Genomic DNA, 26,810 nt, shown 5'->3' with positions numbered 1-26,810 from the left:
CATCTCGATCACAATGCATGCTTGCCATTTAGCTACACAGCTTATAGCTCATTTGAAGAAGAGTAGGTGGTTGTCACAGGAAGATCGGACTCAGCAAGACTGAATTAATAGGATTCAATAGTCCTATTATTAAATTGGTTATACAGAATATATACACTTTCCTAAAGCAGCAGATGAGGTTTGGCCAACACTTGTTATTTCATCAATATTGGCTGTCTAGTGGGGCACATAGAGCTCTTTAGCTATTTCTGGAGGATCTCTGCTGGTGAAAGAGAAACTAGATAGGTTGGCCTGTTCTTATGAGATTAAAGTAGATGAGAGGGACCTTTCAGCAGTCACAAAGTTTTTTGAAAGTCCATATGTGGTTTATATCCAGCTTTATGATTACATCCATAGAAAATAAACTTTGTCTATAAAAAATAAAGTTAAGGTTTAACTGCCATGTAAATGCCATTTAAAATAAAGATATACTAATGAAAAAAATTGGAAGACACAATGAAATCCAAATGAAATGAAAAGTAAACTTTACAAGCCTGGTCTATTGAAACATAGAATATAATGACAAAATGCATAAGCATGAGTTGCCTACAGAGAAAAATTACATGTCAGAATAATCAAGATATCTAGCAGTTTAGGCCTCTAAATTTTTAAGCAAATCTTTTCCTGTAACTTCTGACAATCTCCAAGGTATCCCTCCCAACACAATAATGTACAAATTGGGAGGCTTCAGATGCAGAAGGGGAAGAACCAAGTTGATATTTACATAGCACATATTTTATATGCTACTTTATTTGCCCAGACTTGTGACAGGTTTACTTTTTAAGCGAATTTCCAGCTCTATATTCAGTTTAACTAGTCAGTTTGGGCCAACTGTTTGTACCCTTAGCTACATACACTATAGAGCCTTGTGTTCTGGCTGTGCGAAAAGACCATCCCATCTCACACCAGCACCAAAATCAAGTTTGTTTAGCAGGACTCAGCCATTTATAGTCCGCTTTTGACCCAAACCAACTAGTTGAGTGAAAATAAAACTGGAAATCCACTTTAAAGCGGAGTTCCGACCGAAAAAACTTTTTTTTAAATAAAAATACCCCTTTATTACTAATATATCGCCAATTACATTAACACTATTCTCAGATTACAGTACAGTACAGTATTTGATTGTAGATATCTTACTTTTAAAAATGATTTCAGAGCATGGCCATCTCCGGTGTGGGCTTCTGAAGCTGCTGTGTTTGCCGCTTCTTGATTTCGCTGCAAGCTGGCTACCTAGAATGCCGATCCCAATCTTGCGCATGCTCTGTAGATTGCGATCGGCAATGAGAGGAGCGGCCGGCCATGCCCATTGCCTCCTGGGATTGATGACACACATCTCCCAGGATGCAATGCAAAACCGGAAGTAACATCCGGGGCCGCGGCCGCATAAGGATGATGTAGGACAAACAATCCTCTAAAATAAGGTAAGTGATCCAAAAAAAAAAAAAAAATATATATATATATATATATATATATAGACCAATTCATTTTTAAAAACCATATCACTGCTGAAATCTGTTAAGTTAAACATTTGGGTGGAACTCCGCTTTAAGTAACACTATTTGTATCTCGAATTAGTACACATACCACACCCAAAAAAAGACTAAAAAAAATAAATATACCTGTAAAATAAGTAGAAAAATAAATCAATGTGAGATTTTATCATTTACTAGATCTCCATTTGAAAGGATCCCTCGAAGAACTTGCTATCTATTACTTAAAAGGCTCTAACAACATCATTTTCAGCTTGTGTTGTTCTTTATGAGGATCTTTATTTTGCTGTTATAAAGTCTAGCCACTTTTTTTTTCTTTGGATGGAGTAGAAAATGGTAAAACCCTCTGTTAGCAGTAAAAATGGCACAAGGTTTTAGTCGTTCCCTATTCTATCTAAAATCAAGAAAAAGAAAATATGTTCCCTTTACATACTTTAATTTATTCACTTTGCCGTATTCTTAAGCTACTTCAGTTAATTTCTTACCAATCTCTTCAATATAACACATTTCAGAATATAAGTGTGTATTACGCTCCTAACATTAAAGGGGTCAGTACACCCACAATTGATATTTTATTTCTAGATACTGGGGAATTAAACCACATGACAGTTTCTTATATCTTTTAGAAACAATATTGGCCAGATCTTCCCTTGAGTTGCTAGATCTGTGTTGTGGCCATTATGTGGGTTCCTGGTCTCCTTAATAGATATTTGTTTCATTTTATAATGCACATAATGTGACACGAGATTCTGTAATGTTAAGTTGGGCAGGAACACCCAAAGAGATGGACATAAACAAAGCTAATAACTACAGCTGGGAAATCTGGCTATTTAAGTATGTAAAATGCATAAAAAGCCAGGGGCTGACTCTGCCCACTGGGCTCCACCTACAGTATACCTAAATTGTCACTTTTGGGTGGACAAACCTTTTAATTACATATGTAGCCCTTTCCATGTGTATAAATTCACAAGTGACGCCCAGAGCATATCTTGGTGTTCTTCCACTCCCTACAGCAGACATTGAAACTAAAGTCGGGCATTGAGGGGCCACTTCTGGAAGAATCCAGTGCTGTAAACAGATAAGTGCAGCAAGCTCACTGGATAGGTACCGTATGATATATGTGTGATCAATGTTTTTCTCTTGGTGTGCTGACTCTCAATATTTTCCTCCAAACTTTTTTGCTGTGCGTGATTTTATTTTTTTGTATTTTTTTTTTTTTTATCACAAAAAGTATTTTACTATGGGAAACTTGTAAGTATGTTGTAAGGTGTAAGTATACAATTTTTTGTTTTGAAATTATTTGGCCTTCAAATAGTTTTGAGTATTACGACTTTTTTTGACTATTTGTGGTCAATTGTGATCCTCATTTATGGAATTGCCCTGGGGGAGAATCCTCTTCGACAGGCAGTGTTGCAAACAATACAGGCATCCATTATCTTCCTTGCTTTAGAGAGAGAATCTGATTGGTTGCTGTTGGGCAATGAAAGGACATGGATAAAGCTGTGGAATTTTTCAAAATTCATTAGCTGTTTAAAATAAAAAAATAAAAAAAAGCAACATATGCTTAAAGAGTAGAAGTCTCCTTCAAAAGCCACTAAAACTTAGCAGTATTACCTTACTGATTTTTAGGTCAGGCCAGTCCTACTTTTACAAGTATTAGAAAAGAAAGAGCAGTTAATACAGAGGTACAGAATTTTCCCTGTAGAATGTGAATTATCAGTCTCTCCGGGGTAGTTCTAGAAGACAAGAAACTACAGTTGATCTTATGTAAGCAATAGTTTTGCTTCTGTTATCCCTCTTGTAAAATCAATATATGTTACTGAATGTTAGAATTACATTAATTAAATGTGACCAGTACTGCCTCAAAACTAGGCTGTCAACACTATATCTTCAAGGTGTCTGTACACATTACTGATGGCTAAAGTGACTGCAGCTGTCAGTAAGGTTGTGTTGGATGCTTGGTATTATAAAAATATCTGATTTTGTACAATAAATGTTTGGCTCCATTTAATATCAGTATTAGGACTGTAGTTGCTTGTATATGTATGCTTTTGGATTAAAAATTTGGTTTAGAGTCTAGGTGGGGGCCTGCAGTTTGGCTAAGGCTGATACTTGGGGTTGGTATGGTTTTGGTTGGCTAGTATTTTAGATATCCAGCACAGTACATTTGGGAAACACATAGGAGGGGTCTGTTCTTCCTCCACTATATTCCAGACTGCAGTCATGTGGAAACGTACACCAAGCAATGTTTGACTTCAACACCATATTGGAACAAGCAAACATTACTTCTTCATTTAAACAGTGCCTGTAAATAATGGTAATGTACTTGAATAAAAACACAATGGAAATGTTGACTTCTCAATCATCTCTTGACAAAAAGATGTAATGGTGTACTGTGGGAAGCACACCCTTGACCTCCCAGGCCTATATTGCCTCCTTTGCATAACTGCCCACTAGTTCCTGATTTGGACTTCTAAGGGCTTTAGAGAGCTCCTTTGGTCTTGACCTTTTGACACCACTCATGTCAGTTGGAATGAAAACATTAGACCCTGACTATCTAAGGTTGAACCCTTTTTTGCTGCTGACGATATAACTACTCTATTGGCAGCAATGCCAGAATTTAAACAAGTTTATTAAATTCTTACACCTGCTGCTTGCTTTCTAGTGGAAATGATTGGGTGGCTTTACATCTGCCCGTTCATTTTTACATGCTCAGAACTATGGCTTCCCTGCACCCCTTATGACCACCACCATGAGTTTCAGGCTTACCTATCCCTCCTGGGTGTCTGGGACCATCATGGCGATTGTTAGAATGGAAAGCAGTGGGGGAGCAGATCCCCCCCCCCATGTTAGAAATAAAGTTTAAACATTTTTTACAAATATTAAAAAAAAAATAAACACTCGAGGTTTTTTGAAATGTTACCCTCACAAACATTTGTGCACATCAAGTACAAAAATTACGATTGCACCCCACATATTAGGTATGTCCAAGCATGCTGGAGTGAGCGCAATGCTAGAGCTATCTGCAAGCCTATGGATAAAATTGAGTACTGTACTTTTTTGCTGTTAAAGAGTTCAACATTTTGATGCTTGAAATACTTGTTATCCATTTACTCAACACAACCCCATCTTTTATATGTTACCATAAAATTGGGTAATATATTGTGTTTGTGGGCACTAAGATCAATCTGAGTGTATTTGTTACCGAAACACATCTAACTTTTAAATAAATTAAATGATGCACATTAAAGTGGTTCTAAACCCTTTTTTTTTTTTTTTACCTTAATGCACTCTATGCATTAAGGTAAAAAACCCTCTGTTTCACAGGATCCCCCCCCCCCTTATACATACCCAAGCCCGAATTTAACCCAGCTCTGTGTATGAGTGCGGCAGATCTCTCGGCTCTCTCCCTCCTCACATGGCAAATTGGCTCCTTCTGCTGTCAACAAATTTGCAGGGCCGAGCCACGTCTGTGTCAGGAGAAAGCCTGCAAGAGTGCCCCCCTAGAAATCAGTTTTCTGTGGGAGCATTTAGTGGGGGGGGGGGAGCTAGAAGCTCCAGTGGGGGACCCCAGAATAGGAGGATCAGAATTGTTCTGTTCAAAATCATTGCACAGAGCAGGTAAGTATGACAAGTTTATTTTTTTTAAAAAACAATTAAGCTTTACAATTACTTTATCAGGCTATGGGAGTTTTTAAGTGTCTTTTGTTTAGGTATATCAAGTTCATCTGTAGGCACAGATTGAATGTTTGCCTGTCCAAATATGTTGAAAAAGTTAAGTTTCCTTGCGGTGCACATACTTTTTTCATATGACTTTACCTGGGTTCATTAGAATCACAAAAAAAATGTGATTCTAATGGAGAATACACAGTACCTATAAAAAATGTATAGCACATTCATAATCGGTCTCGATTATTAAATATACGTCAGAATCACTTCAGAATTTATAATCAACATTCCATAATTTGGGACATTGTGTTGCAGACTATAACAAATAACTAAATGTCAATATGACTACAGCTGATATATGAGGCAATCTATGGGAGTCATAATTCATAATATACAACAAGACTCAGTTACACTGTGTTCTGCCACCAATGTATAAACATCTCATGGATCCTCAAGTGGATGCTTTTTAACACTTTTTTGTTAATTATTCAAGTGATTTAACCTGTATGTGCTTTTTATTTTTTATATTGACATACATTTCACAAATGTTTTTCTACAAAAAGGTTTTTTTTTATGTAATTCAACATTAAAAATGTTATTGTCATGTTCACAAGGACAAAGCAGAATGAAATGCTTCCTTGAATGCATTTTTGCAGTCTAATAGACAACACTTAACTAAACTGACTCTACCATAAATATACTAACAATTCTAAAAGTAGTTAGATAATAAATAGTGACAAAATAAAGTCACTGTGGGCAGAATATGAATTTAAATAGCTTTTTTTTCTGCAGTGTGTTTATATATCCTGTATATCTCTGTGCATTAGGATTAGAGCTAAAAAAAAAAAAAAAAACTCAGATGTTATTTTTTTTTCTTTTCAATCAGATAAGTCTTTCATGTGGCATATGAATATTTTATATATACCACTTATACCCATCAAGCAGGGAGCTCTAAACCTTGTTTTTGGAGACACAGATAAGTTGATGTTGTGAAATAGAACTTAATAGCAGAATACATCAATTGCAAAATGATGCACAGAGAAGGGACATAACCCATGTGCTCCATTTTTCCTAGCTGCGTTAAGGTCAGATCATACCACCTGACTGACTCATCTATATATAGAGTGGTTCAAGCTTTGCAAACTCAGTTTTATGGATAGCTTTGCCACTCCGTACTTTTGAATGACTAACCCAGACCAAATACAGAGATAAGGATTTCTAACTTTGCTATGACCTTAACCCAAAAATAACCAATTAGGACTATAAGGGTCCATTCACTCTAGCGCGACTTGTCAGGCGACTTGGTCGCCTGACAAGTCGCGGTCGGTCGCCCCAAAAATAACCAATTAGGACTTTAAGGGTCCATTCACTCTAGCGCGACTTGTCAGGCGACTTGGTCGCCTGACAAGTCGCGGTCGGTCGCCTGCCATTGATTAGCACAGGACCCGTTCTAATAGGAGCAACACAAGTCGCTCCGACTTAGAAAAAGGGTCCTGTACTACTTTGGGGCGACCTGGAGGCGACTTGCATTGACTTCAATTATATGAAGTCCATGCATGTCGCGCCGAGGTCGCGGTGTACGCTGTGCACCGCGACATCACAGGTCGCCCCAGCAAGCCGTGTCGCCCCTGTCTGAATGGGCTCTTAAGGTACAACAGCAGTCCAATCTTTAAACTTCTAGAAATAATTATATTTTTACTCCATACAAAAACAGATAAAAAAATACATACAATTACATTAAATTACAATATACATTCAGAACATAATAGATACGCTTAGAAACCCCTATGTAGGACCCATTGAGAAATGTTTTACAATATATTATAAGGTATTGTAGTTTTGTATATTAGGGATTTGGCAAACCCAAAAAGGCATGGTTAATTGGCATCCATAAGACACCCCTTGTATACTAAGTATGCTCTCTTTTCCTGATCTGCATGCTTGTTCCAGGCCAGTGATTTCAGAAAATATTGGGCAGAAAGTCAGCAAAACAGCAATGTGAATTGCACTTTCTAGAAGTAGGTCGGCAATGGCAGCCCTCATGCATTTCTTATGTCTGATTAAAAAAAACAATAGGCTGTGGTGTCTTAAGATGTGAAATATAGTGATGGACGAACATCAGACGCGGCGGTTCGCGAACGCGACCTGCAAACGTTCTCAAATGTTTGCGAACCGCAAGTTCGCGACGGACCCCATTCACTTTAATGGCAGGCGAACATTAAAATCTCCAGGTCATATTTGCAGCCACAAAATACTTACTAGCTGTGCACACCTAGCCCCACAACATGGACACTGACATACCAGAAGTATTGCTATTGGAAAAGTTGCCATAAATTTTTTTTTTTTTTCAGCCAAAAAATGTATTTATTTTTTTTTCTAAATCAGCCAGAACTGACAGCAGCTGGTAAATCCATGTCAAATACATATAGGGTCCATTCACACGTCTGTAAAATGGGTCCGCATCCGTTCCACAATTTAGCGGGACGTTTACAGACCAATTGCTTTACAATTCCAGTCTGAAAAATTAGGCATTCACAGGATAAAGAAGTAAGTGTCGGCCAGTACAGCCCCAAAAATTAGCCCACAGGCGTTCACCTGACAGCAAAGAACTTGGTATTCTGTGTCTGGAGGTACATTAGGCATTTACAGGATACAGAAGTAAGTGTCGGCCAGTACAGGCCCCAAAAATTAGCCCACAGGCATTCACCTGACAGCAAAGAACTTTGTATTCGGTGGCTGGAGGTACGTTAGGCATTCACAGGATACAGAAGTAAGTGGCGGCCAGTACAGGCCCCACAAATTAGCCCACAGGCGTTCACCTGACAGGAAAGAACTTTGTATTCTGTGGCTGAAGGTTGCTGTGTGGAGCAGGGACAGACTGTATAGTGACACAATTCGCTAGCTAATAGGTCCACAAAAGTCTTTTGTCAGTGTAGGGAGAGGTTGCTGTGTGGACAGGGACCATGAATTTGTTATGGGTGGTGGCCGATATTTGTGGCCTGTCATGAGGAATTTGAATCAGACATGGTCTACTGGTCACATGTGTTGAATTCCTCTGAGATCCATACCTCATTCATTTTTAGAAATGTGAGGTAGTCAACACTGTCGTGAGCTAGGCGAGTGAGGTTATCCGTCACGATCCCCCCTGCTGCGCTGAACGTCCTTTCAGACAGGACACTGGACGAGGGGCAAGCCAACAGTTCCATTGCAAATTGTGCAAGCTCTGGCCAGAGGTCAAGCCTGCCCACCCAGTAGTACAGGGGTTCATTACTTCTCAGAGCGTCCACATCGGCCGTTAACCTGATGTAGTCGGACACCTGTCGGTCTATGCGTTCCCTGATGCTGGAGCCTTTGCAGTCAATGCATAAGTCGCGGTAAGCCCAACACTCACCTAGGGATGATCCACTGGACGGATGGAAAGTAGGGTTTCCATCCGTCCAGATTTGACGGATCGGATGGCAGCGGACATGTCTCTGCTGACATCCGATGCCCCATAGACATGCATGAGGGGACCGTTCAGATTGGCCAAAAAAACAGACAGGCGGATCTGAACGGTCCGCCTGTGTGAAAGGGGCCTAAGAAGGCACCTGGACTCCCATCACCGAGCCCAGTGGGAGCAACACCGTCAGAACCCACAAAGCCACACTCCAGGCTCTCACCGTCCGGCCTCTTCTCCTCTCTCCTCACAATTGTCCTCCACTCCACCTTCCATCATGCCATCCTCACGTTTTTCTAGAAAAAGGAAGGCTTCCGTGGCCCAAATGTTCGATGATAAAAAAATGATGACGCCGGATAACCCTGTTGCCCAACGGTTGACCGCTGGCTTGTCGGAACTGATAGCCTGCCAACTACTGCCATATAAACTGGTGGACTCGGAGGCCTTTTGAAAATTTGTGGCCACTGGAACACCACTATGGAAGGTCCCAGGAAGGATATATTTCTTGCAGAAGAGTATCCCAGAGCTATATGGCCATGTTCAGCGGCAAGTGAATGTATCTCTGGCACACAGTGTCGGTGCCAAGATACATCTGACCACAGACACGTGGTCTAGCAAACAAGGACAGGAAAGGTGTATAACTTTTACTGCCCACTGGGTGAACCTTCTGACGGCCGTCAAGCATATAACCCGTGCCACCCGTGTAGATTTGGATTTACCACCACAGATTGCATACAGGCCAGCCTCTTCTTCTCCTCCTACTCCATCCTCCCTCTCCTCCTCGGCTGACTCCTCCTTTTCCGCTGCTACCGTCACTTCCGCTGCGCCGCCCAAGATCTCCAGAACCTATTTGACATGCCAGGTGGGACGTTGCCATGCTGTGCTGCGTCAGTTGTGCCTGGAACCCAAGAGCCACACTGGTCCTGCACTCCTTTCAGCTTTGCGTTCACAGGCAGATCAGTGGCTAACACCGCTCAATTTGACAGTTGGTAAAGTGGTGTGCGACAACGGTGCCAACCTGCTGAGCATGCTGAAACAGGGCAAAACTACACACGTGCCATGCATGACACATGTCCTGAACTTGGTCGTGCAGCGATTCGTTGTCAAATACCCTGGGGTCCAGGACGTCATGCGGCAGGCCAGGAAAATCTCGGCCCATTTCAGAAGATCTTACACAGCCATGGCTCGCCTTGCTGACATTCAGTGGTGACACAACCTGCCTGTCATACGTCTTATTTGTGACTGCCCGACGCGAGTGAGCTCAACCTTGTATATGCATGATAGGCTGCTCCAGTAGAAACGTGCAGTTAACGACTACCTGTACGAACTCTGCGGCAGGGCAGGTTCTGGGGAGCTTGAGTTTTTTTCAACGCGCCAGTGGCTGCTCATGCGCGACGCATGCAGACTTCTGCGTCCATTTGATGAGATCACCAAACTGGTCAGTCGCAGCCAAGGCGCCATCAGTGACATCGTACCTTACGCCTTCTTTCTGGAGCGTGCATTGCGTCATATCATTGATCAAACCGTCGAGGAGCAGGAAGATGAGAAAGTCGCAATGCTGGATGAATATAGAAAGCATATTATAGTGGATTTGTATTGTGCAGCATTGTGACTGGTGAGCAGTTCTGCATCGATACTACAACTGCAAAGAGTGACAAACGCAATTAGAAAAAAGTATTATAACTAGTGTGATAGACCAGTGGCCCCCAAAATGACAGATTGAAGCGGGGGGTGTTATATAACAATATACTTTCATAATAGTGTATTTGGGTACTGCAGAAATTTTGCCTCTGCATCATCGACATCACCTTCCCCACCACTAACATTAGAGATATCGGAGTAGGCAGCAACAGCGGGGACCAACCTCCTTGGTCTGATCTGGGTACTGTCATCAGTACCGCCTCTTCTCCTCCTCCTCTACCTGGTCCAATGCCAAGAATGGCTGTGCATCGTAAATGTCTTGTGATGGATTGGAAAATAATTCCTGTGACTCAAGCGGACAGTATATTGTGGTGTTGGTGGTGGTGTCTTTGGGAGTGCACGCAGCAGAAAGTGAAGAGGGTGCAGATAGAGAGGATGAGGAGGGTGCAGAAGAGGAAGGCTGAGTGAGCCACTCAACCAAGTCTGGTGCATCCTTTGACGTAATCAAACGCACCTTCTGCAACTTCCCACTTTGGCTTCGGCCTGGTTCTCCTGCCCTACCCCTACCGCCCCTGCGGAAGGGCCTGCCTCTTCCTCTGCCTGTCATTTTTTAAATGACCCCTTTGACAAAAGTCTCCAGAGAAGCACAGCATATGTGGAAGAAGGTATATATCACCCCCGCTTCAATCTGTCATTTTGGGGGGCCACTGGATTATCACACCAGTTATGAAAAATATTTTCTAGCAACTTTTGTCACTGTGTGTAGCAGAGTTAACGCAGTGAAAGAGGCAACATTTCCGCAGTACCCAAATAATTTATATGAAAGTATAACACCCCGCTTCAATCTGTCATTTTGGGGGGCCACTGGTTTATCACACCAGTTATGAAAAATATTTTCTAGTAACTTTTGTCACTGTGTGTAGCAGAGTTAACGCAGTGAAAGAGGCAAAATTTCTGCAGTACCCAAATACACTATTATGAAAGTATAACACCCCGCTTCAATCTGTCGTTTTGGGGGGCCACTGGTTTATCACACCAGTTATGAAAAATATTTTCTAGTAACTTCTGTCACTGGTGATTCACACTAGTGCATTCCGATTCTGTGCGAACTGTCAGATCGTACTGTGATATGCGATCTGAGCTGGGGGTGTCATTAACTTTGAACTGACACCCCCAGCATATAGCATAGTGCATGTTCACACTGATGCGATCACAGAGATCGCATGTAATTCGGAGTGCACTGCTCCTAAAATTACATGCGATGTCTGTGCGGTGCAAATTCAGCCATACAGTTTGTATGGCTGAATTTCCCCCACAATCTCAGTGAACGCGCACAGGACCCTTTTTTTTCGGTCGGCAGCAGAATCGGATCGCATGATGGTTCACACAAGTGCGATCCGATTCTGTGCGAACTGTCAGATCGCACTGTGATATGCGATCTGAGCTGAGGGTGTCGTTAACTTTGAATTGACACCCCCAGCGTATCACATTTGGCAGTGTGAACTGCCTGTGCTGCGAATGCGATGCAGGAACAAGCAGATATATTCGCAGTGTTCCCGCATCACATCAGTGTGAACCGGCACTGACAATCTGTCCCTGCTCCACACAGCAAACCTCTCCCTACATTGACAAAAGAGAGAATATAGATAGTACACCTATACCAAATACCAGTCCTTAAAAGGACTTTTGTAGACCTATAACAGAGCGATCTGTGTCACTGACAATCTGTCCCTGCTCCGCACAGCACACCTCTCCCTACACTGGCAAAAAGCAGAATGTAAATGGCAGCCAGATCAGGTCTATTTACAAGGTAGGGGGTATGTCAATGTGCTGAAATGTCTCAATTGGCTGTCCTGTACCACCTGATGGATGTGTCATGGGTCAAAGTCCTTCACAATGTAAAACAATATGGCCGCCCCGAACATCGCCATATGTTCGCATGATCGGTGGACACTGAACGAGGGAAGTTCGCCGCGTACCAACCACCGGGCGAACTACAAGGCCATCTCTAGTCAAATGCCCACTATGCTCCTGGTGATCCAACATCCATCCATCTAACACCAGGTTTCTTGTGACGTTAAGTAGCTTGTTTGGTTCTTTGACTGGCTGAGGTGGAGAGGTGGGCAGATAATGTCATAATCTACACTTTAGCAAATCAGAGGAAGTCTTGTATTCATTTATAAAAATACAAGGTTTTGTGGATTATAACCCTAATTTATCTGGTGGATGCCAAACTCTCCTTTTCCCATTTTTTAACTGTATTGGAGAACTTTGCTTGGTTTTATAGCTTCAGGGTCATTGGGAAAAGAGACCATTACAAACACCCTAGTTCACTCCTGAAAGTGGTAAACCAATTTAAATATCTGGGTATTATTGTTCAAAGTTCAGTTTCTAGAAATGTAGAAAACTTAAACTCTGGATGTCTGTATCCCTGTATCACATGGGCATGGTTAATTTAATAAAATGCATTTTCTACCTAAACTTCTTTATCTGTTTGTAGTTAGTGCTCAAATATACTTCAAACAAATTTGTGCCATCTGTTCCTTGTTTATATGGAACAATAAACCTCCTAGAATCTCCCTCACAACTCTTCAGCTGCCGCTGGAAAAGGTGGGACTGGTTTTTCCCATCTTCCATCTATATTTTCTTGCCCAATTTATTCCAATACACGATTGGCTTGGGTCTCGTTGGGTAATGCCTGCACAGAGATGGAGGTGGCTGTCATGTCTTCTTTTGAATCTCTGCATAATTCTGTATATAGGCAAACCACAGGTCTCATAACGGGCGCCTCCATCATAAAATGCTCTTAAAATTCTTTAATATGTTAACTCATTTTTATAGTCTACTTCTATTAACAATCCTATATGGGGTAATTCCCTACTCCCTGAGATCCTTAAGGTGCCCAGTGCTGGATTTTGGGCCTCCAGGGGTCAAAAGTTTATGCGCCAGTTATTTCATGAGCGCAAGATGAAGGATTTTGTTATGATACAGGAGAAATTTTGGGTTCCTCCAAAATACTTTCTTTTTACCTCAATTTAATTCCCTTATGGTCATACTCCAGCAAGCACCACTGGAAAAACTCCTGTTGTGCACTGATGAGACCAAATTGATCTCCCATTGTTCTGATCTTCTTATTACTAAAGTACCCCCCCCCCCCCCCTTGAGTTAGGTCTAAGTGGCATAAGAGGATACCCCAATTATCGGTTGAAGATTAGGATAATGTGGAGGGAACATACAGCTTAAGTTGTACCATCAAACCTATTATACACCCGACACTAATCTTAGAAAGGCTCTACTGTGTTTTCAACTTTGTGGCCAAGAGGCAGACTTCTACCATGCCGTGTGGCTATGTCCTTAGATACAATTGTTTTGGTTACAAGTATGTAAATTTCTTCAAATGGCCTTAGGTTTCCTGAATGTCCAGATTCCATTTAGGGAAACTGGAATGTGGTATCTACTAAGTCTCCAGGTTTAGATTTTGTGATCTTGGTAAGCATCACATACTGTATGCAGTAGTTATCTAGCCATATACAATAAGTCCTAAATTCCAAATGTATTCCTTGAGGCAGAGTTATGAGATCTCATTCTTGTTACTGGCCAGCACCTTGAGAGTTGATATACAATAAACAGTTTTGCTCCTTAATGACATAATTTATATTTTGTAAAAGTAGGGGTCAAACATTTCCATCTTGTCTGGGTGGGTAAATATACCAAAATTCTTGTTTCACTTCATACAATGAAAGCCTGTTTACCAATCTTTTTTGCCTCCTAACTTATGTTCTCTCTCCACAGAATGCTTCCAGCCTCTCTCAGGACCATGTTTCTGAGTTCACGCCTCTAGCCTCCATGCAGAGTCCAAACTACCAAAGCAACGAATTCAACAGTGCTACAGCCAGCAGGTCTAATTATTTTTCTAAAAAAGTGATGCTTACTCACTGGCGAGGCAATGATTATTTCCACCTTCCATCCCTCTTTGGCTATTCCAATAGTCGCTATAGCTCCAGTACGGGCTCATACCTCAGCCGGTCAGGGTTGGAAACATCAGTGTGACAGATCACCACTGCAGGCCTTTATGAACTCTCTTATTTAACGTTATAAGTTGGGAAATGCAGCAAAATGATTGTTGTAAAAACAATAGCCTCTTGGACGCTGACCACCACTGTTTATCATTAGGAGAGATTGCTTCTTTCTGGGCCTGGGAGGCTTTTGGTTTATTTTTTTAAGCACTGCAGCAAAGAACAATCTTCACAGTCTGGTACTGTGTGACTGAGAGCACTATACATTTTCCTTGTTACCTGTTCAGAGATTTATGTGTTTTATTAGTCATGTCCGCTTTAGTTGTTTTTATACTACTGAACTGTGTGTGAATGATTTCTATTATATGTTAAAGTCAAAAAGGTAGCTGGTGGGTACAGCATAACATACTATCTAACTGTACATCTTGTTCTTTTTTTTTTTTTTTTTTTCTTCTGCTGCTGGTACCAAAAGAACAAGCTGGTGTTTTCCCTGTGTTCACTGCTTTTAAAGAAACATTTATCTATCAGTCATGTCATTGTAAGTTGCCAAATATGTTCATGTATTAGTCGTGTTCCTCCTCCCATTAGTTCCTCTCTGGATTCCTATATGTGCTCATGTGTTGTGTGGCATCCAATGAAGTTGATTTATTAAAACTGGAGTATAAAGGGGAAAAAAGGCCAATGCTTAAGTTAGCACATCTTTTATTGCAATACAATTGCAAGGAATGAAACCTGAAACCCCAAAAATGAATCCTCTCTGATGAAGTAGTGCTAAGTTACCATTATTCTGAATGTAACCTTTGGCCAAGATACTGCAAATAACCACAAAATGTAACCTATAGCCTAAGCCTAATTACAACTGAACTTGAACTTACCTGAACTTACACCTAAAACTGTTAGTATAGCTAAATACATTCTAGGTGCATCAAAACCAAAGATGTTCATTGATGTACTATTTTATTTCTTTCTAAACCAGCTACAGCCAAAGTAGAAAAGCCTGTGCTATGCCAGCTGTTATAGACCCCTGTGTGTAAACAGTGTTTTCTTTGCAGAGGTCCAACACTTATAGTACTGCAGTCAGCAAAGCTCATGCAATCAGCAGGGACTAAGAGCTTTGCTGACCTCAGAGCTTTAGGTCTGACTCTTTAGGGGGCATGTTGATCTTATGCAAAGAGGTCACTGCTTCCCTAGAAACAGCAAGGGTCCTTCTCTGCAGTATGCTGGCAAGTGGCAGGCTTTTCTACCCAGGCTGTGGCTATTTTCTAAAGAACAAATATATATATTTTTTTGTTTTGGAAATTGAGGACAATAAAAAACTGATATGGATTCTTTTATTTTTTTTTTTTTTAATAAGTTTTTATTGGGTTTTTCAAAATACAAGTCACAGAACATCAACAGCAAACTGTAACCACAATCATGTAAACAAATTCGCAAGTAAGGCAAGATGGAGTGGACCATCCATATTCACAATTTCTATCATGTGGGCAGAGAAATGACAAACACATTCGAACCGTAGTCACTTAAAGAGATACATATAAACTGTCTGTGGTTCAATAAGATTCTGAGATCGTTAGAACAACGGCATGTGCAGCCTCCACGTGGCACCCAACTGGGACCATACGTAGCCACGGAAGGACGCCCACACCTCTGCTCCCATGCAAGGACAGAGAAAAGAGAGAAGACAATGAAATAAAAGAAAAAGAGGAAGAAACAATGGCAATCATGAGGGTGACTTCAAGAAGCTCTGTAGGCCTCCCACAATCTCCATCTATCCTGAAAACGTGTAAAAGTTAAAGCTGAGCAAGAAAGAATACTTTCATATTCATGAGATTCATCTACAAGCTGGATAACCTCTCTCATTGAGGGTGAGATATTGTTCTTCCAATTGCGGGCTATGACTAGCCTGGCTGCATATAAAACTGATATGGATTCTAACTTCCCCCCACTCAACTTTTTTTTTTTTTTTTTTTTAGTAATCCATCTGTGTTTTTGTTGATCTTCTCTCGGTTCTCTTTAACCACTTAAGCCCCGGAAGATTTTACCCCCTTCCTGACCAGGGCCTATTTTGCGATTTGGCACTGCGTGACTTTTAACGGACAATTGCGAAGGGCGTGCGACGCTGAACCTAAACAAATTTGATGTCCTTTTTTTTCCCCACAAACAGAGCTTTCTTTTGGTGGTATTTGATCACCTGTGCGATTTTTACTTTTTGCGCTATAAACAAAAAAACAGCATCAATTTTGCAAAAATAACAATATTTTTCACATTTTTTTATATGAAATTCCCCCCCCCCCCCCAAAAAAAGTAAAAATCAAAATTTTTTAACATTTTGGGCCAATTTTTTTTTACCATATGTTTGGTAAAAAAAAAAATCGCAAAAAGCGTATTTTGATTGGTTTGCGCAAAAGTTATTGCGTTTACTAACAGAGGGAAAGATTTTTGTCATTTTTGTTGTTTTTTTTTTAACGCGTTATGGCGGCGATCTGCGATTTTTTTTTGCGGGACTGCGACATTGCGGCGGACAGATCGGACCCTTGACTGACATTTTTTACACTTTTGGGGTTACCAGTGACATTTCTACAGTAATCAGTGCTATACATATGCACTGTTACTGTAAAATTACACTGGCAGTGAAGGGGTTAACATTTTTGAGAGGGAGGGGTTATGTGTATCCCTAGGGGCGTGATTCTAACTGTGATTGGCTGTGGCTTGAGGTGTAGGAACAGTGATCAACGGTCCTACATAGTAGAACCGTATGATCACTGTTTCTACACAGGGGAGAATGACAGGCGGCTTGTTTACACTAGCCGCCTGCCTTTCTCCCTCTCCACCCGACGATCGCGAGTGACCGGCGGACATCGGGTCCGCCGGTCACACGCGCGGGGGGGCCGTGACCACGCCTCCGGCGGCGCGCGCTCGCTCCCTAGACCCTCACAGGCTAGCGACGTATCCCTACGTCACTCTGCCTGTGAGGGGCTGACCGCCGACGTAAATAGTCGTGTTGCAGTCGGCAAGTGGTTAAGGACAATAAAGGCTCATTCACACCAGGTGGGCTGATCAGGTTGATCAACTAGATATACAACGCAGGCTAAAACCAAGGACATATACAAAACATGTTTTCTATGTACCCTGTTCACACCCTACAGGTTAATGTGTGTTGCAATAAATGTATTAGGTCTACATTTTTATGCAATGCAACATACAGTAGCGCATTGCAACATGTTTAAATCTATTGTTTTTGTGTTAACGGTAAACAAAGTTGCACCGCAGGTGCAAACTGCACGCCAGCGTTTGCCTTATACAACCCAAAATTTGCACCTGCTTGTGTAAATGGGCCCCTATGTGAAAGCTCTATAAGGTCAGGCTCTCACAGTTGCATTGTAGTAATGCATAGGAAGGTACGTTGGTGTGCTGGGGGTGCCATTCATTCTGAATGGCACCGCATTCTGGCATTTCCAAAAAACCCGCATTGCAGGCGCACTACAAAGCACCGTGATATGAATTGTGGTGCGCTGTGTAGCTAAAATAGCGCTAGCAGCTTTACTGGTGCTTTAGAAAGCTCTTTTTAATGAATGGGCTGCATTAATGGCCCGCACATTAATATGTGGCATAATAACACACTGAAAATATGTCAATGGTCCCTTAGGGAGCTCTGGACAGAAGTAAAAACTTTATGGGAGGTTTCTTCCTCACTCTATCTAAAAAAATAATTTTGGGTAGACATACACATTATTTTTTCCCTACCAAAATAAGAGGAGGAACATCTTTACTGTGGGCCCCCTTACAATAACCCCTAACCATGCAGTGCTGGGTCTGCCTGCTGGATCTATCATAAATAACAGATCACCAACACAACATAAACTAAGTACATCTCTACTTTTCTTTGCTCCAGTTTTTATAAATCAACCCCAATGCTTCTTACTAACTATGCTTATCTAAAAGTGCCGTTACCACCACAGGAAAGAAACTCATGGGACAAGACTGCTTTTTAAAAATTCCAAAACCATGTACTATATATTAACCGAAAATTGTCTACAGTTAAAGTACATTTAATGTATAAACGTTTAATATAGTATTCCTAGCATTATGCTTCGTGATTTGGTTCACAAGGTTTCAATTCTTTAATATGTTATTGATTCAGCTGAACACGTTTAGCCTTAGCCCTAGCAACAGTCTCAATTGTACATTACAGTTAAATTGCAAACTAGCCAAAATAAAAAAATAGGAATCTCATCATAACAAAAGAACATGACAAAAGATTTAATATTTCCTGTCATCGCAATTCTCAGTGATCTAATCTGAAATCAAACTAGCTGTATCTCTATATACTTTTGTTGGGTTTCATTCAATCATGGTATACTACACGTGATAAAACCAGAAACACATATTAATTATTCCATGGGATGTATTTTAAGTTGCATGCAAAATCTGAAGTCCAACTGTGCTTTAACAGTAAGCTGTTAACTGGCTGCCAATGACTAGTGTCATTCAAGGAGGATGAGAAAAATGTTTTGGGAACCACATGCAAACACCAAAGCACTCTTAAAAGAAAGGCATCTTCTATTCTACTGTTCAGAACCTAAACAGATATCTTGGCCTTGTTAGTAGTGACCAATATATACCCTTATTGTTAGCAGATGAGGTCAAAAATAAGTTTTTCCTGTACATGGTCTACACAATTACAGGTGCCTTTAAGGCCACCATAGACATCTAGAAGGTGTTCAGATGTGCAGGCATGGCCTGATCACATTTAGGTATCTATGATTACCTCTGGGTCTCTAAAAATACATATTTTAGCTATGGAGAGAGGTCAGGGAGGTATGCTGTATATGATTTCCAAAAAACAACAATATCTCTCCTGCGCTCGAGTGGTATGCGGGAAGGTGAATCTTCTAGGCGGTTTTATGACACAAATGAAGTGGTCTTGCTGCCCCCCTCAGGACCAAGGGTATCCAAAAGGCACTACAAGAAAACAACAAGAGAAGGGCGCACCAACCTTGTGCATTACCACTTAAAAGTTTATTAAAATCAAAGAAGGGTAGCGTACAATATACTCACAAACATAGCATATGAACAAGCATATAGGAATCGGCACCGCTCGCTTCCAGGACACTTCTCTTCTGCTGGATAGCGTGATGGCGTCCTCAAAGCCTGATGTGGCTTACGCGTTTCGAGGGAGGACCCTCTTCCTCAGAGCCAAAATCGTGGCGATTTTGGCTCTGAGGAAGAGGGTCCTCCCTTGAAACGCGTAAGCCACATCAGGCTTTGAGGACGCCATCACGCTATCCAGCAGAAGAGAAGTGTCCTGGAAGCGAGCGGTGCCGATTCCTATATGCTTGTTCATATGCTATGTTTGTGAGTATATTGTATGCTTCCCTTCTTTGATTTTAATAAACTTTTAAGTGGTAATGCACAAGGTCGGTGCGCCCTTCTCTTGTTGTTTTCAGGTATGCTGTATACTTTGAAGACACTGACTTATTGGGGTAAAACAATACCAGTCATTGTTTTTCAACCTGTCTGCTGTTTCCACAAATGAGCCTGTCTTCTGGTGCTTTCTCATCTAATGTCTATGGAGAGCTTTTTATCTTACCAATTAAAGTTATGCTGGCTATATATGGACAGGTATTTTAAAATAAAAAAGGTGCAGTATTTGCCATATATTCAAGATTGGGCCAATAAGTTTACTGACCCACATCCCATTCAATAAAAAGTTTTGGTGAACCATATTAGTGGAATAAACTTTTTCCAGTATGCTGAGTTTCCTAATGACAGATGATGCAGATTATCATTGCTCCTACTCCTGCTTCCGTTTAAGGGTAAGTCAAAATACAATATTTAGTATTTAAAATACAAAAAAGTCAGCACATCAGCGGAAATATCAGTCGTGTATGGCCAGAAAATGAGCGAAAATATGCATCAATTAGTTACGGCACAATTCTACTACTTTAATAACAAATCCCTGTTGCTTTCTCCAATACTAGAGAGACCCAGCTTTACGTAGTTTCCAAGATCGTGATTTGTAGTAGCAGGAAACTAGATTTTATTGCTTTTTTCTCCTTTGCACATAGTCGCCCTTTATTTACCTACCTGCATCAAATATAGACGTCCTATATGTTCAAGGTGATATATGTCTGTGCATTACTGTGAGATATTTATTGACCGCTTACACTTTACTTTAAGGAATTGGGATGTTTTCGCATTATTAAAGGATTATGAAATGCCCACTAGAGTACTGTCAGGCTTCTTCAATCCCCAGCAGAAGAAACAAAGTGCAGTATCTCATGCCAACCAATCATATTTTGCTTTACTAAAGCTAGTGCATTACAAGATGGATTCTGATTGGTTACTACAAATACTGGAATTTGCACTTTTTCACCTTGCACTATTCTGTTGGATTTTTTTATATTTAAAATTCTAACTTTGCATAACTTATAAGTTTAGAAAATATGTACAGCTTATTCTGTAAAATAAACTTACTTTTCATACTGTCTCATACATTTAATGCCCCCCCCCCCCCCCCTCAGTATTGCATAGCTGAATTTGTCTCAAGCAGGAACAGAAGCTGAGTTCCCATGATATAAAGAAACTTTCTAATGCTTTTATTGCCCAAGTAACATTGGGGTTGATTTACTAAAATTGAAGAGTGCAAAATCTGGTGCAGCAGCACATGGTAGCCGATCAGCTTCTAAATTCAGCTTGTACAATTAAGCTCTGGCAGAAAAAAGCTGGAAGCTGATTGGTTTCTATGCAGAGCTGCATCATATTTTGCACTCCCCAGTTTCAGTAAATCATCCTCATTGTCAAACTGCATCAGGTGTTGAGCACAACATCTTCAAAGTAGAAGATGGTATCAGTTATTAGACTGCATTTATTGCTTTCCTTATCCAAAGAAAGTAGGAATGTGTTCATTTGATTGTATTTAGCAATTCCAAAATTTTCCCTATTGAAAAACAATATGTTGGCTTTTCATACGAGTTATTATTTTTTTTTATTATTATTTTCATCTGTTTAACAACACATATATATCATTTTAATTTGTTACAGATAATCATTTGTGCCTAGACATATCCCAGTTGTACACTTACACAGTTTTTTTTTTTTTAATAAAAGGAATTATTTCTGTAAGTATGGGCACATGATGCCCTATGCTGAGAACACAGATTGTTGTTTTCTTGTGCCTGCACAATGTACAACATCCTCTGCTGTATCACTGTCTTTTTTTTTTTTCTTTCCTTGGTTGTGTTTTTTTTTTTTATGTAAAAATGTACAGTGTTTTTGAAATCATTTCAAAATGTATTTGCAAATGGCAGCAATTATGTTTGTTACTAAAATCCTTGTTTTTTTTTTTTTTGACCAAAAGGAAATATTACCTACAATAGAAATCCTGACTTTCATCAGTTATTTTGTATGTTAAAGCGTTTCTTTTTTTTCCCTGTGAATAAGTAAACTGCATACATTCATGTCTTTGGGTGAATAAATGTGATGGAAGATATGTTGGCACTATATGAAAATAACCTCAAAAGTACTGTCCCTTCCATTATTTGGTATTGATTTGTTTTGTTGACATGCTTGAAATTAAAGTAAGAGGGTTATTCTTTTTTTAAAAAAGCTGATGATCTTTGTGTTCCTTTTTTTTTTTTTTCTTTTTCTTTAGACTACATTTACATGGCTGTATTACAAAAAAAAAAAGATAAGCATTTTGTTTTTACCACTCTGAGCACAGCTGCACTGTTTTCAATAGAGACACTCAGACAGGTGCATAAATATACACTGTGTAACATAAAATTCAAAAATCTATGACAGTACATATAAATGTATACCATGTATTTTGGTATTCAAAAAAAAAGACAATGTTATGCCTTTAAAATACATTAAAAAGAGAATATCATTTATGCAAGAACTTTTGTTACAGAACAACATCAGTAAATAGTTTACAGCCATGTGAATGTAGCTTTAAGGTGTTACTAAACCCACAACAGTAATATCTGTGTGTATACGCAGTAAAGCAGGCTTGTTATACTCACTGTGGAACCTAAGGGGTTAATCCTCTGCATTCTGTGAAAAGGCTGTTTGATCCTGTCTTCTCTGACCCTCTCCTGCCACTGTCCCCAAACCACCTCCTGATAAAACAGAGGCTAGGGGGACAAGCTTCACATGCTCAGTTTGGTGTGGACTGGTAGAGAGTTTTTTTGTTTTGTTTTTTTCCATGGGAGGGTGCATGTGATGAGCACAGGGCCAATCCGCATTGTCCAGACAGAGGGTCAGGAGTAGGGATGATCGAACTTTTGAAAAGTTTGGTTCGACCAGAGCACCCGAACTTCCCGAAAGTCAATGGGACCCGAACTTCGGTAATAAAAAAACACCATTTTGAAGCCCTAAAACCCAATAAATGCCCCTATAAAGTGCCTAGGGTTCTGGGTCATGCCCCATGGACTATTATACACACAAAAAAAGTTCTTAAAAATTGTCGTTTTTGATAGAGAGCCAATTATTGAAAAAACTATTGAAAAAAAAAAGAGATTTCTTTGGATTTATTGTCTGGGGGGTCTAAAAGGTGTACCTGTGAAGTTTCAGCTCTGTAGCATGTCCAGAACCAGAAAAAAAAAAATATTGTTTGTCTTAGAATTGCAGTAGAGCAGGGATGGGGCTCCGCTCCTTTCACACCTGGGCGTTTTTGTTGCAGGCGTTTTATTGTGCATTTTTTGGGCGTCTTTGGAGGCAGGCATGACATCTGAACTTCTGTATAGGGGTATATATACACACACATATATGTATATATACACATACACACATACAGGTGTGATAGGAGCGGAACCCTATCCCTGCAAATAATTTCATAAGCGCAGGCATAGGGCTCCGCTACTTTCACACCTATATGTGTGTATGTGTATATATACATATATGTGTGTGTGTATATATACCCCTACACAGAAGTTCAGATGTCATGCCTGCCTCCAAAGACGTCCCCAAAAAAGCCCAATAAACGCCTGCAACAAAAACGGCCAGGTGTGAAAATAGCGGAGCCCTATCCCTGCTCTACTGCAATTCAAATAGAAACAATATTTTTTCTATAGGGGTCACCCTGACATGGAAGAGTTTGGTCATCCTGCCATAGCAGTCAGTCAGTTCACCCTACACTACACTACGGTCACCCTGACACTTAACACTTTCCCTACAGAAACTAGATTATTAAATCTAACTATAGTGGAAAATAGTACCCTAACTACACTAGATATCCCTTTCCTCACACTAATAATTGCTAAATGACAATTTTGAAGCAGGAGTAAGAGAACTGCTTCCACTCTCTTCCACAGCCCCTGTATTACAGTGCTAGAGATTTGGCGGGGCTATCTTATATACTGGGGGGCGTATTCACTGCTGATTGGCCTCTGGACCCCCTAGTCACTCCAATCACATTCCTAGCATCCTCCTGCCCCCTCAATTGGCTTTTACTAATGTTTCTGGTCCAATTACAGGCTTTTAAAGTCCAGTTCCCATATGTCCAATTGCATTTTGGTCGGTTCTGGTTGCCGAATTCCGAACTTTTTCCGCAAAAATGTCGGAATTCGGCCGAATTTCGAACAGTCAATGTCCGGGTCGAACCGATGGTCGACCCGAACCGTTCGATCATCCCTAGTCAGGAGTCCTACAGCCTCATAGGACAGTCAGAGGAGAATGAAGTCTCCTCTTACGGGCTTTAACCAGACACTGATAGAAGTCACAAGACTGCTCTGTACTGCCTTTGAAAAAAGGTATTTAGCAATTTATATTTACTAAACTATTTGCATTGCCATGTTCTGTGTTCCATGTTCTGCGTTTAACAATTTAAAGATGAACTCTGGGATAAGCAAATATTATTTAAATACAAGGGACAGGTACTGCATATTCTTACTTAAATCTTGGTGTGCTTTGTAAAAATCTTCAGATCCATGCAGTAATCCAGCGTAAAACCTTTCCTCTATACAGGAGCTTCTATAATGAGAATTGGTCACTTGATGTTATCCCTACTTGTGTAGGGTGACTGGTCTTATCTATGCCCCTGCTGAAGTTTATTGCAGGCAGCCTGTAGTGGCTGGACATGCTGGGTTCCTTCCACTGCCCTGCGCCTCTGCTTAGGCTATGTACAGCTCAATGATGATGTCAACATTACTTTCATAAGGTAATAACTGGGTTTGCAGAGGCATTTGTTGCTCAATAAGTGCATTTACATTCTTTGTGGCTTTTCAGAAATACAGTACATTGAAATTAGTTATTGTGACTGGAGTTTTAAGCTTTAAGCATGTGTAACATCAAATGAGAAATTTTACATATACAAGCACAACCTAATTATCTGTACCTTTCATAGGCCATGTCCAGTGTGGGAACCAACGCCAACCTGGATGGTTTCAGTTGCTAAATACAGCAACGTTCTAAACATATTTTACACTTGTATGTATATGCAGTAGCCAGCATTTAAAAGAGAAGTATGAGAATTTTTTTTTTTTTTAGAATCATACTTACCTAGGTGAATGCAGAATCAGTCCAATGCTACATCCCTCCCCTGCTGGCTCTATCACTAAGAACTAAGCGATCAAACACAGCCGATCGTTTGGTGCTCACAGCTCCCTGGAGCGCAGGGCTGTGGAGTGGAGGGGGCGGGCGCAGCCAGCTCAGACTCTCAGCGGGCCGGGTGCCGGTCCGGGCATGTGGGCATATCCCGTATATAGTCATTGTTATACCTACAGGGTTCCACATGTACTGGCTCCGTGACATCAACCAACAGTGGGCTTCAGCCCACTGTCTGCTGAAAATGGATCATAAGAGTGCAGAATGAGCTTAACGGTTATCCACAAGAGGAGTACAGCCAAACGAGTATTGGCTGTGCGTCTCCTTTAAGTGTCATACATGGTAAATGCATGGAGATGTGCTTGTGCCTGCTTTAACTATTTGAGGACCTTGGAGGTAGGAGATGCACTCCTTATCTCACTTATTTTATTTACTTATTTATTCATAAGTGGATCTAGGGGTAAACATTGTTTTTCATATGGCATGAGTTAGGCTACATTCACACTAAACCCTAGTACTCACTGCTAGTTTGTTGTCGTTCAACCCAGCGGGGTTGGAGCTGCTGTACTAACAATCTGATGTTAGTACAGTGATCTCCCCTGCTGTGCTATTATTTTCTGACAAAGGGTCAGCCTCCCCCACCAGAACATTCTGGTCAGGAGCCGGGCAGCAGACCTTTTTCAGTCATGACTCTTCTACAGAAGTCAGCTGAATGGCCAGCTTCTGTCAGACCGGCTGCAGTACATACGGGCCGAATGTTGAACCAGCCGATGCCATCCAAAATTCAGCCTGTGTGTACGGGACTTTATTAAGTTCGGAAAATGCAATCCATGCACATTTTCAACGCCTCATTCAAATCTTACTGCCCTGTCTGTGCAATCTTAACGACACCCCAAACACAGTTTGCAGTGCATTTGCTGGCACCGGATCACATGGTACAAAACGACCATGTGATCGGATTGTGGTGTGATTCCAAAATTGCTGCATGCACGTCTTTGGTTCGATTTAGTGCAGTGTGATTTGAGCCCATTCAAAAGGAATGGGCTCTAAATTGTACCGCTCTAAATCGCATGTCAATTGAACAGGAATGTGGTGTGGTTCCTGTGCAATTCACATGCGGTTCATAGCGTGAACCGAGCCCTAAAGCATCTTTGCAATTGGGGAGGGGGGAGTTTTTCTTTTTAAATAAAATGTATTCCTATTTAACCCCTATTAAACCTACTTAACTACAATAATTTTTTTCTGCAAATTTTTTTTTTATTTCCATTTTTTTACTATGACTATTTTTACTTTTTTAGTTTTTATTCATTTTGGTTGCATTTAAGATTTGGGCAACAAAACAGATGCACACTGTTTTCCATGTATTTTGATTGTCCTAGTTCACTTCACTGCAGTCACCAAAAGGAGAGCATGCTGCATTTTTTTCTGTGTGGAAAGCATCTGGAACACAGCAAAATACATGAAAAACACACTAAAATACATATAAACGCATCGGAAATGCACCGTAACACACATGTCCTGAAATGAGATGAAAGGAAAAAGAGGTGAAAAAAATACAATGGAAGGCATAAAAAAATGTGTGTGAACACGCATGGAGAAACGCATCTAGAATGCAGAAATTGTGGAGTGAACTAGCCGTTAGGAGGTATTTTGGGCATGTGGAGCATGCCCAGTCTCCTTAAGTTTTTTAAAAATTACCTTTCCTTTTCAATATGCAACAATTGCAATGTTTTGTAATATTTTTTGGAAGTGTTTTGTACGTTTTGTGCACAGTTGGTGTACAGACCATCACCAGACATGTCATTTTCTGCTTGTGTGATTGGCTCACTGATTTTCCCAGAAGTTTGCACCGAGATACAAATCAAATTTACAGGCACCCTCTTTAACAGAAATATCCATTTTGGTGAAATCCTCCCCAAGGGGTAAATAATTATAAACGGATGTAGATATTGCAGCTTTTCTCATTAGAACACT

At 40.6% G+C, this 26,810-nt stretch overlaps 1 protein-coding gene across 4 annotated transcripts in view; it reads left to right on the top strand.

Annotated features, from left to right (window-relative positions):
• The window catches only part of ATP11A (ATPase phospholipid transporting 11A), a 302,717-nt gene extending 287,701 nt beyond the window's left edge, over positions 1-15,016 (top strand). The window contains exons 29-30 of one of the 4 annotated variants that reach the window (XM_082245178.1): positions 2,546-2,633; positions 14,068-14,201. In XM_082245178.1, the coding sequence (XP_082101304.1) occupies positions 2,546-2,611 (66 nt within the window). In that variant the 3' untranslated portion in view covers positions 2,612-2,633; positions 14,068-14,201. Of the gene's footprint in view, positions 1-2,542; positions 2,634-14,067 lie in introns of all 4 variants that reach the window. The other 3 variants (XM_082245177.1, XM_082245175.1, XM_082245176.1) reach the window with 3 other exon arrangements.
• The last annotated feature ends 11,794 nt before the right edge of the window (positions 15,017-26,810 follow it).

Source organism: Pelophylax lessonae (genome assembly GCF_965119305.1).
Source record: "Pelophylax lessonae genome assembly, chromosome: 2".
NCBI lineage: Eukaryota > Metazoa > Chordata > Amphibia > Anura > Ranidae > Pelophylax > Pelophylax lessonae.
The sequence above is the reverse complement of the archived record's forward strand: the minus strand, read 5'-3'. Positions and strand labels throughout refer to the sequence as shown.